General features: G+C 38.2%; 1 protein-coding gene across 3 annotated transcripts in view; it reads left to right on the forward strand.

Annotated features, from left to right (window-relative positions):
* prkd2 (protein kinase D2) overlaps nt 1-12,444 on the forward strand; it is a 49,295-nt gene that overhangs the window by 20,544 nt on the left and 16,307 nt on the right. For 2 of the 3 annotated variants that reach the window (XM_051863570.1, XM_051863573.1), the window contains 6 exons: nt 5,999-6,137; nt 7,380-7,511; nt 7,700-7,896; nt 8,387-8,570; nt 11,447-11,524; nt 11,678-11,840. In XM_051863570.1, coding sequence (XP_051719530.1) covers nt 5,999-6,137; nt 7,380-7,511; nt 7,700-7,896; nt 8,387-8,570; nt 11,447-11,524; nt 11,678-11,840 — 893 coding nt within the window. The remainder of the gene's footprint in view (nt 1-5,998; nt 6,138-7,379; nt 7,512-7,699; nt 7,897-8,386; nt 8,571-11,446; nt 11,525-11,677; nt 11,841-12,444) is intronic. The other variant, XM_051863572.1, reaches the window with a different exon arrangement.

The following is a 12,444-nucleotide window of genomic DNA, read 5'->3' on the forward strand; positions in this document are numbered from 1 at the left end:
ATAGCATGTGGTTTCATATCAACGTGCTCATGTCTGGTGAGACAACACAGGGTCAAAGTCCTGACGGATGTTGTGAAAGGTGTTTGTGTAGACTGCTCTGAGAAAAGAAGAGAAGAGAAGAGAAGAGAAGAGAAGAGAAGAGAAGAGAAGGGGGCAAAGGTTTCCATAATTCATCAGAGTCATAATGGGCGCAGCCGCCTGAGACCATGTGGGAAACACGATCCTAGTCAACACAAAGCACCCTTAGAAACACTGCGCTGTCTCCAAGCAAAGCCCAGGGAATGGCAGATATGATTGCACCAGCGTCTATTGTCTGTGCCACTGTGCAAACATGCATAAGAACAATTGAGGATACATATGTAGCTGAGCGATTTGTGGCTGATAGTTTGGCCTAAGGGCTATACTGCAAAATCCCACAGTGGTCTGGAAAAACATATTATTTGCTACCAGTTTAATTGGCAAATAACAAGAGAACTGGGTTAGTAAGCCGCAAGTGCTTGTTGTAGTTAAAGTATGCAGGCAACTGAATGACGCATCTTATATTTGAGTGTATTATTTTAGAATATCAAGGTTCTTATTAAAAAAATAAGAAAAGAAAATACTCCGATTAAGATGTTTACATGCAATCTAGGCTCATTGGAAAAACATGCCTCTACCAACATTTTTGCAAAACTCCAAAAATATACCTATACATTCAAGTCAATGCAGTTTCCAGGTGAAATGGACACTAGTGGCAGTAAAACACCAATAACTTTAGCTCCTTTTCACACAAATTATGATTACAGGGGTAGATTATCAATTCATAAAGACTTATTTTCACATGGTTTATGACCTCAAAACCATAGTGCATGAACTAATTAACTTTTAGAGCCACTAACCAGACATTTAATTACCAAACTGCCATGGTATTATACACAAACTTTGCTAGATTCACGTTCATCCTGAACATGATTTATGTAAGAGGCCTTTTTGTTACTGCTCTTTTTATTTACCAATTCTAGGCTACTCAATATATTGTCATTAATGCACCTAAAATCCATTTCCTATTCCGGTGCTTCCAACTACCATGCATGACATCTATGTGCCATGACTAGAAATATGTACATTTTATAATCAGAATTTATTTCTAAAAGTAATAAATATTAGTTATTCCACAAATGTAACCCTGAAAAAAAGTGAATTGTACAATTCAGCACATCAATGTTTTCCTTTACTTCTTGCCAAGTGCCTCAAACAACTCTTGCTAGTATCTTTTACGTGTTTGATTCCACTAGCCTTCCAAACTTGAGCAAATACAGTAATTAGTTCTTTCTCAAAAGGGCTCGTTGTAGCAGCCCGTGCCATCAGCCAATCAGGATAGAGTTTGTCATTTTTTGTGTTAAATATGCACAAGGCGGTCAGTGAACAAGCTGTAGCTATTTTGAGACTGTAACAGTTTTATACTATAGTTATAATGGGACCGAAATAATGGTTTGACTCATCAGCCATTAAAGCAGAAATAATATATATGTGAAACAGCTCCATTAATTGCAGACAGATTCTGGACAGACTTTGCTCATTTTAGCAAGAGCCTCAAACCACTGTGGGACCATTTTTGCTTGAGGCCGCCTGCTGCTGTCAAGTATGTTTAGAGGCTGGTTAGAAGTTGCGGTAGCAGGCCGGGTGTGGACTATAATCTTTGGCAGCAGCTCAAGCCTCTGGAAATAGACAAGATGGAGGGTTGTTGACTTTCTTGTGGAAGCTTCAGGCAGAGGGAGGGAGTATTTTGGGCGAAAGGCAGGGACCTGGGTCTGTCTCTTCCTCTGGATGAGGTGGAGGTTAACCACACGTGCTCCGAAAGGAACACATGGGAATCCTTAGGCGGTTCTGGCAGTGGAAAAAACAGGAACTGGGTGGAAAGGTGTTGTTTTGGGTATGGAGTGTAGTAATTCTCTATACTCTTTCTCTTTCCTTTTGTCTCAGTTTGTTTCTTCCTGTCTTCCGCAACTGTGGGAAGCTTTGAAGCTCTCTGATCTCGTGTATGGGTTTTGTGTTCTCACACCCCTCGCTCTTGTGCTGTAAATGATTTTTCCATGCTCATATCACAACATCAACATGATCCCCTGCCGGATTGGATTGTACATTGTTCATTAGCATGTCAATGAATGGAAAGTCCCACCAAAACTCCACATTGAATGCAAGACCAGCGCACCAATTCTGGTTGAACCTTAAACCTAGTTTTACTTATTTACAGGATTCTTTACGCATGAATGCACTTTTGAGTGTGCGATGTGTGTGTGCGTTAACCTGCAATCACACTAGACTAGGACGCGAAATGTCTACGGACACTGCGACGGTCGTAATATGATTTTACTCTCTGCTGCGTCTTTTTTAAAAATATAATTCAACACATAATACATCCAAAATGTATTCTTCTTCAATTTACTGCAATACTGCAGTCCTGCAGATTTAAATTTTGCGTTCTTTTAGTTCAGCTAAAGGGCACAATATACTTCAAACCAAGTGAAATCGAAGAACAAACTTGTATCATTTGTATCATTTCAAACAAAATCAGGCCAAAGCAACATTAGTTTGGAGTTCTTTCCGTGAAATCGAAACACCTTGCCAAAGTGAACTTTCAGGAAAAGTTGTTCTGGCTGGTAAACACCTTCGAACTACTATTGGTTTGTGGCAATTTTTTTAATAGGTAGGTGTGGCTCTGAGGCTCCGCCTTCTGACATGGAAATCTTCTCAGGTTAATTTCTTCTGTTCAGTCCATCGAGGTCAGACGCGAGGAAAAACATGAACACACAGGAGAGCTGCTTTATAACAGAAATTGAAGTTCTATTGAAATTCTTATAGAAAGAGACACTGGCACTGTTTTTTCATGTTTAATACTGTAAAGCTGCTTATTTTAAAGCAATCTATTGTATAAAGTTCATGGAAACATTTCCACATCAGTATGGTCAGATGCTTTCTTAACTGCTGGTTTATCACCGCTGTCAATTTGTTGGCTGTTTGTTTTGTTATTGAGAGGAAAGCATGCAGCATATATTTACATATTCATCTTTGCAGTGATATACTGTTAGTGATCACCCCGACGCTCCCCACCGTTGTCGGGATGTTCTCTAACACTGTATCTCGACAAAGGTATTTCAAACATCTTTCTACCCCTAATAGAAGAATGAAAAAGAACTTCGTCGTCAGTATATCAGGGCATCCATGACGTATCAATCTTCTATTGGTCACACGTCTTCACGTGATACGAGTTCACCAAACTTGAAATTTAAAACGCCACCAAATTTGCATGAGCTCTCTCACATTCACATGCGTATGAATAGAAATCAGTGGAATGAAAAGTGTGGATATTATCCTTGATTCCATGTTCCACAGTGGAAAATCCCATTGACTTTCTCTAGTGCTGCTTGCACACCCACAAAGACACAAGACGAGGGCCCTTCAGAAAGAGTGAGGCTGCTGTTGTGATGGTTTCCAACTCACTGAGTTGTATGACATGCATTGAAATGGGCATTATAAAGTATTCAGGAGATCTGCTCTAACGATAAGCCTCTATGCATTTGACTGACATTATCAACCCCACGTCCCACACTCCTTTGACCTGCGGTATGGTGCGGCTGTATCTTTTTTCATCCTTGTTGTTCCTTCATCCTTTATATGTAACACTGCACCTATGTCATGCTATTGACTCTGCCCAGCTTTCTCATTTCAAAGTCGGTCCAAGTTGGCTTGTTCAGGTATAATCTTCTCATGCCAGGTAGTTGTTTGGTGCCAATTGGGATTTCACTCTACAATGATTGGCAGGCGATGGCTGTAATGCAGAAGTGCTCGGGTATCACACCCGACTGGCTCTCAGGCTTATATCTCAGCACGCTCACAGCTGTCAGCCTGAAATGAAAGGCAACCAACTGAATCCACCATGCCAGATCACATGCTAATTAGCCCAAATGGGTTCTGCGCGACACTGCGTTGGAATCCCCCTGCAAGATCTTCATCAAAGAGCTGTTTTTCTGCTGCTCTACATGCCTGGTGATCAAAAGGCTTTGGATGTAAATTATTTTTGTTGGTTTAACGTCGCCATATGGTTTTGAAAAGTTTTGCAATTCAAAGTCCTTAAAGTGTTCATGTCATATGTTTTTGATAATTTTTTTCACTAATAATGTTAGGTAAGGTTTTCATGCCCTAAAATCAGTGGTAATGTAATATTGCATGACCATTTTCACACTCTCGCTGACCAAAGTAAACTTTCTCTTTGCATGTAAAATGAGATACAAAGTTTTACTTATGGACTATTAGTTTTCTGTCTGATTCAGTAGAAAACCATTGTAGAAAACTGTTCTTCAATAACAGCCTCTTTGCAAAGGTTTGATTGACAGTAGCCAGGTTTCCATTACAGATTTGCACAAAACTTTTGCAATATTTTCTAAATGTCAATACAAAACTTTTGCGAAATGACAGTGTTTCCATTAACTGATGTTATGCGACTAAAACGTAATTTTTTTCCTCTTGCGATAAGTCATTCCAAAAATCATGGCAACGGATGTTAGTAGGTTTAAGTATATTGCAGCCACTGCACTAGGCATTATTTTTAATCAAAGGAGAAGTAGGCGTGTTATCCAAGCATTAATGGCAAGGAAAGCCCCTTATACTTGGGAGCGGCCATGAATGAGGTGTTTCTGGGTGTTTCTCCTTCCTATCTGCTTCGAGGTCTTGATAAATTGTGCCATTTCTTTGTTGTTTAGAATCCAGTATTCGTCTTTTATGAGTTTAATAAAGAACTCTATCTCGTCTTCTGTTTAAACATACCGCACAGTTTTTAAAGAATGATCAACTTTTATGTATGCCAGGTGATCTGTAAATGCAGAAAAAAACTCCAAAATATTCCTTTTTTGAATTGCCTGAAAAACCACCTCATGCGAGCAAAAAAAACTTTTTTTGCGATATTTGGGAGATATTTATGCGTTTCCATTGGGTGTATTTTCAATTCGCAATTTGAAGGGTAATGGAAACACCGCTATTGTGACACAAAACAAACACATTTTGATGCACTAGTTCACCCAAAAATGAAATTTTTGTCATCATTTACTTACATGCATCCCCCATTTTTTTATTGGACATTAGTCTAGTTTTGTCCCGAAAACCTGGCAACCCTGATTAGGCCCCATTGATTTTCATTGTATGGACTGTGCAGACATTCTTCAAAATATCTTTTTTCGTGTTCCACAAAAGGTTTAGAACAACATAAGGTGAGTAAATGATGACCGAATTTTCCTGTTTGGCAAAATGGATGACTAGCATGTTTAATGGCAAAGGCAAGAACCCGCACAACATTTGGCAAATTTTTCCTATGTTTGTTATCGTTAGTTACATACTGACTGAAAAAAGTTACATTACTTCTGGTGTTTATGCATAATAGTAGGCTATATATCCTGCTGCCTCTTTTTTTGTACTCTTTTTGGACAGTCAAAAGTTCAAGGAAAATTTAATTTTTCTTAATGTAATCTCCTAAAACAACACAAACAACATAAAACCTCTAAATCCATTTAGAAGAATTACGGAAGCTCTCAACACAGCAGAGCTACGAAAATTAAAAGCTCTTCTCTGCAACAACAGGAAATCTTCAAAATGCAGCTGGCAGAAGCAAAAAACAACACCCCCCCCCCAACTCGACGTGCAGCACTTGCACAAATAAGAGAGGAGTTCCCTGGTGGGCACACCTGCAAAACTGCCACCATTTTTACTCCATCAGGAACCCTTGCAGATGGCTCTTCAGTAACATAATGACCAGCATTCCCAGTAACTCACCCCAAAATGCTGGATTCACCATGTTTGTCCATGAGCCAAATATCTATGAAGGATGTTGTGGTTGAGCTGCTGTAGTGCAGTAACGGTTGCTGACAACAGGAAAGAGAAATATTACATTAGCGGAGTGCAGTGGATATGTATAGATGCGCTATAAAAGAAGCTAATCAATTTATCTTGCTTTCTTTGTTTTGTCCAGTTTCCTGAATGTGGCTTTTATGGGATCTATGACAAGATCCTCCTCTTCAAGCACGACACCAGCAGCAATAACATCCTGCAGCTGGTCAAGGCAGTGTCGGATATCCAGGAGGGGGACCTTGTGGAGGTTGTTCTGTCCGGTGGGTAATACAGTTAACCAGCAGCTCAAAAAGCATTCATATTTGCAGCAACAAAGCTAGTAGAAGTCATTCATTATTGAAATTTGATGATTTCTGCTGACATGAGTGACTGTTGGCCTGTTTCTTCCATTTTTCCCATTTCACATTACTGTAATTTGAATGAGTTTGATTCTCATTATCATTCTTGTTTTAATTTAATTACATTTTTAAGATGATTTAATAAATATGATTATAATAATGTTGTGTCATACTATAGTAATAAGAATATAAGGGGAATCTAAAATAGTACTAAAATCACTAAAACTAAAATATAGATTAAAGCTAAATATATTTTTTTAAAATATATTAAAAATGACAAAAACTTAAAATGAAAACTGAAATATGAAAATCAAAGGTAATTCAGAAAATATTAATAAATGCTATAATATGATATAAATAATGCTAAAATAACACTATGATAATGAGAATTAATAACTCAAAAGTAAAATATATGCAGAAAAGTCCTCCTTTTCTTTATGCTGAATACTGCATGTTTTATTCAATTTTCAGATGAAATTTGACCACAGTCACACAATTTTTTTTCTTTTTTCTTTTTGTATTGTAAGATTTACCCATACAGAGCAACACATAGAGATGTTATTATGCTGTGACGAATGGAAGCACTAGAACATGAATCCACAGGCTTTGTATTCTTGTGAAGATTGTGTTGAGTCCTTTTAATATCAAAGCGCCTTTCAGAGGCAAAAACACAGTAGCGAACGGATATAAATCAACAGTATATGACACAAAGTCATTTTTCTGAAAGTTGTCACATTTTTCTATAATGTTGGCTGTAAAGTCTGAACAATAGCTTTTTGTCACTGCATTGAAAGAATAGATTTGACCTGATTAGATCATATCAAAGTCCCATTCGGCCAATTTTGATCATTTATCTGGTAGAGAAATTCACACAAGCTCCACTTATTTGTGAGCCTGATGTCCGAGAGCCAAAGTGGAAGATCAAATGTAATCAGCATAGAAGTGTTTTGAGAGGATGTTGAAATAATAGATTTGATAGAGCTGTATCTCTCACTCCAACTCACATGGCTTCAGACACTGCAAATCACGTAAATGTCCAAAATTTACATAAGAATGTTTTCAGATTTAGACTCAATTTGCTACCTAAAATCAATGTCCATTTACTTCACATTGTCCTTAAACAAGGTTTGAATGACATTTGATTTTTTGTTGCTTATTCCGCAGCTGCTGCCACATTTGAGGACTTCCAGATTCGGCCGCACGCATTAAACGTGCACTCATATCGCGCACCGGCTTTCTGCGACCACTGCGGCGAGATGCTTTTCGGCCTGGTGCGTCAAGGACTCAAATGCGATGGTGGGGACTGGTTTTGTATTCATCATACTTGTGTTCATTCAACCATAGCTACATTTATTGTGAGCGGTCTTGTGATTTTATCCATGACCTAACTAGCTCACTTCCATCTAATATGGACTTAAGCATGTCCATGGATATAAGCCAATCAAGTGTTCATTTTTTTGCCCTCTCACTGTCTCCCCCTGCAGGCTGTGGATTGAATTACCACAAACGCTGTGCCTTTAGCATTCCCAATAACTGCAGTGGGGCGAGGAAGCGGCGGCTGTCCACCACATCCCTCACCAGTAGTCAGTCTCTGCGTCTGTCCACCTCAGAGTCCCTCAGCAGCATCAACAGCAGCGTGACGTCTGAGGATGCCAGCCTCATACGATCACACACCCAGATGGTACAGGACACGTGAACACTCAGTTTCATGTTTCCAAAAAATTTTTATCAAGAAACATACTGTATGTTCAGAAGTTGTTGAGGGCACAAATTAAAATAAAAATATAGTCACTTTTGGATGCTGAATGAATACATATAAAAATTCTACATCCTGATTTCAAGTGTATTTTTAGATTAAAAATTAAAATTTTTGTAAAAAATGTATCGCTGTCTTTTAGAATTTTCAGATAATTTAAATATGTTCTGTTCATAGTTTGTTCATGTTAGTTCACAATGCAAATACAAATCTTGATTTCAATAATGTATTAGTAAATGTTGAAATTAGCATTAACAAAGATTAATAAATGCTGTAGAAGTGCAGTTCATTATTAGTTCATGTTAACTAATGTAGTTAACTAATGTTAACTATTGAACCTTACTGTAAAGTGTTACCGATATTTCATATAATATCTGTAATATAAAATGTAAATATAATGTTGGTCTCTCTCCAGCCCCGCACCCCCAGTGAGGCCAGGCGCTTTTACACTGGACGGCCCGTCCACCTGGACAAGATCCTCATGACTAAAGTGAAGGTCCCGCACACATTCGCCGTTCACTCATACACGCGCCCCACCGTGTGTCAGTACTGCAAGAGACTGCTGAGAGGACTCTTCCGCCAGGGACTCCAGTGCAAAGGTCTGACAGTCCCGCTCAATACATCGCCCTGACTTCACAAATTGGTAAAACAGCACAGTTAGGAATGGGATTTGTTCATCATGTGTTATTGAATTTGTAATTTTCCTGCATATTGACCCATACGGATATTGTACTGAGGTGATCAGATTTAATTTGCGGTAATGATCAGTTGACTGCCCGTTTATTATGTGGCTACTCACCAAATTAATAAACAAATGCATGGACATGAAATATTGAAGTTGAAATACAAAAGCTTAAATTATTTAATTATCTTGCTTGTAGATTAATTTAAAATAATCTACAAAAAAGATATATAAAAATAGATGTTACAATACTTATACTACCAATACTACTAAAGTATTGGGTCAGTAAGTTTTTATAAAATAATTTTAATTAGCAAGAATGACAATAAAGGCTTTTACATTTTTTCAAAATTAAATGTTTCTTGAACATCAAATCAGTCAATTCAAGTCACGTTTATTTATATAGCTCTTTATACAATACAGATTATTTCAAAGCAATAATTAACAATTCAATGATGCAAACAGAGTTCAATTCTGCTGTAAAGCAGCTCTAAAAAGACAATAGTAAACAGTCATTATTCAGTTGAAATCAGTTAAGTGTTGATTTATTTCGGTTCAGTAACTGTGTAAAGTACATCAATTATGAAATGCGTTCAATTCAGCTATAAAGCATCTCTACAGAAAAGTGATATCATCATCCAGCTGGTGACAGAAATGGCCCCTAAAAAACCTTGGCAGAAACCAGGCTCATTCGGGGGGGCAGTTCTCGTCTGGCCAATGAATGAACACGGTGTGATTATGATTCAGGCTGAATCAGAAGTCAGAAGTCAGATTGTGGATCGGTAGCATTAAAAATATTTCATTCAGTTCGTTCTGCTTGAAGATCAGATTCATCACGCTGGTATGGAGGCGAAGCTGGTCATAGGGGTCTGTGCAGTGGACTTGTCTGGTTCTTGTTGTCTTTGCTGAGGATCTGTGCCGATGGCTGTCGTGTCGATGAGGTCTTCACAGGGGATTGTTCTAGTAGAAATGGTCTCTGCTGACATTCAGGGCTGCGATGAGGTCTTTTCTAGGTGCAGGTACACCATTTGATCTGGATACGACCCGGATCTGGCTGACTACGGTAACCTCGGGATAGGATTAGACAGACAAGACTAATATTAGCATAGATGCCATTCTTCTTATGATGTATACATCTGGTGTTATGGGAAGTGTTCCTGTTTCCGAATGACCTAATTTATGCCGCCTAACAATCCTTTAATGGATTTGAATTATAGAAATGTGATAATGTGTTATGTGTATGCCAGGTTAGAGATGTGCTTTTTAGTTTTTTTGCTTCACAAATAAGGCTAGGAAGACTGTTCTAGAGTTTGGGTGCTAAATAGGAAAAGGATCTGCCGCCGCAGTCGATTTTGATGTTCTAGGTAATGTATGCAATGTTTAATAGGGAGCCAATGCAGTGACACACCTGGGTTAGTATGGCCATATTTCCTTGTTCTAGTAAGAACTCTAGCTGCTGCGTTTTTTACCAGCTGGAGTTTGTTTATTAAGAGTGCAGGGCAACCACTCAGTAGAGCATTACAATAAGGTCATGAACAACTATTTTTTCTGCATTTGTCATTGAGAGTTTATGTTGTAATGGAAAAATGCGACTTTACAGAAATGTGGCTTTCAAATGAAAGATTGGTATTGAAGAGCACACCCATATTCCTAACTGATGACAAAGACTTGACAGAGCAGCTATCAAGTGTTAGACAGTATTCTAGGTTATTACGTGCAGAGGTTTTTAGTCCAATAATTAAAACCTCTGTTTTTTCATAATTAAGTGGTAGGAAATTACTAGTCATCCAATTTTTTACATTAACTATGCATTCGGTTAATTTTGTGAATTGATATGTTTCATCAGGGTGCAAAAAAAATAGCATAATATCGTAATATCAGCGTAACAGTGAAAACTATTGCAATGCTTCCTAATGATATCTCCCAAGGGTTGGATGTACAAATGGAGTATACACGAGACTAGATAATAAAATCAGCATATTAGAATGATTTCTGAAAGATCATGTGACACAGAAGACTGGAGTAATGATGCTGAAACTCCTCTACAGGGTTTCTGCGGGTCCTTAAAAAGTATAACAAAAGTCTTAATTATTTTTAAAGGTCTTAAATTTGGGGACGGAAAAACATAGTTCCTGCGATACAGATATGTGATTATTAAATTTCAAAAGGCTATGATTCAATTAAATAAATGTGAGCACTGCACCTTTCAAAGTCAAATTGCTGTTGCATGTTCAACAGGATTGCTGTTTCAGAGCATTTCACAATCAGTGAATACCGCACATTTATGCCTAACAATTGCTTATGATGCACCTTTGATGAAGTGATGAAGTTTACTTTATGGTTTTTATATTATATGTTGTAGATGGTTGTAAGAGTGCATATTTATGTCTTTCATCATTGGCTGTATCCGAAAACCTAGGCAGCTGACTTGATGCCTCGATGCCTTATCAGGCAATAACTTGTAAGGCAATGTTTGTGCACAATGATTTTTTTATTGCCTTCAAAAAAACAACATAGTCTCAGCAAAATCCAATATCGATGGACCTCTACTTCGTGTGTATTGATGTATGAGAACATAAACCAATTTCAATACATATGTAAATACTGAATAAAACATGTACTGAGTATTTAAACTTGCACCCTGTTTTCCAGTTGAATGTGAGCCTCAACTGTATGGGTTTGTTCTGTAACGGCATACAATATTAATTTTATTTGTGGCCATATTGTAAAATTGTGGCCAATTTTAATTTTTATTATTTGATTTGCAAATAACACTTGTTTTATTTCTTTTAGACTGCAAGTTCAACTGCCACAAGCGATGTGCATACAAGGTCCCAAATGACTGTTTGGGGGAGACTCTTGGTAATGAGTGTGAGAGAAACATTGTTGACATGATGGAGATTGTTAACACATTTGGAATATTTGCACTGTGTGTTGTTTTTGCAAATATGCAATTATTGTTTGTCACTTCATGCTGCTTGTATGTGACTTTTTTGACCTCTTTCCCATCTGTCTTTCTCACAGACATATTAAGTCCAAGCACAGACGCGGAGGTGCCGATGGACTACAGTAATGAGTATTCTGACACTGATAAGTCTTCTATGATGGACGACTCAGACGAGGCCTGTAGTATCCCCGGGTCTTTCTCCCCAGACAGCGGCCAGGATGGAGCCAGTGGAGACCAGAGGTAGTTTGGCAGGTTTTAGACACACATAGACAAAAATACAACTTTGTCTGTTCATAATAAACAAAATGAAGTGTCTATTTACACCAAGTGCAAATAGACTGCCTTGTTGGCAGAGGCTATTTACACTAACTCCGCCCACCAGTGTCTGGTTGAGCCAGACAAAACTACAAAAGAAACATCTGATAACAGGAGCAGTGGAGTGGAGAGTAAGGGTTGTTCACATGTTGCATCTAAAAACGTGGTAAATGCCAACCGTGCCATTTTCTCCTTCTTTCCAAGCATTTGGGAGCTTGTGCTCTCTTGGTGTCTGCCGTTGGTAAGCAAACCATGAGCTGCACTCTCCATGATGACGAGAAAGTTTCAGCAAAGTATAAATGGATTTCCAACACTGAAAATCCCATGTAGTAGCTCTGCTACCAAATTTATTTATGGAGAAGAGAAAAAAAAACAGCTGTTCATCCGTCCTGGCTGAGCTTTCAATGTTGTCATGAAAAGGGTGAATTTGATTGGTTGGTTCAGTGCAGTGCGCATGTGGCATTCTGAAAAGTTGTGATTTTATCATGCGGCGTAGACGCGCCTGAAAAAAAAGAACGCGTCACACTGC

Source organism: Ctenopharyngodon idella, chromosome 15, assembly GCF_019924925.1.
Source record: "Ctenopharyngodon idella isolate HZGC_01 chromosome 15, HZGC01, whole genome shotgun sequence".
In the NCBI taxonomy this organism is placed as follows: Eukaryota; Metazoa; Chordata; class Actinopteri; order Cypriniformes; family Xenocyprididae; genus Ctenopharyngodon; species Ctenopharyngodon idella.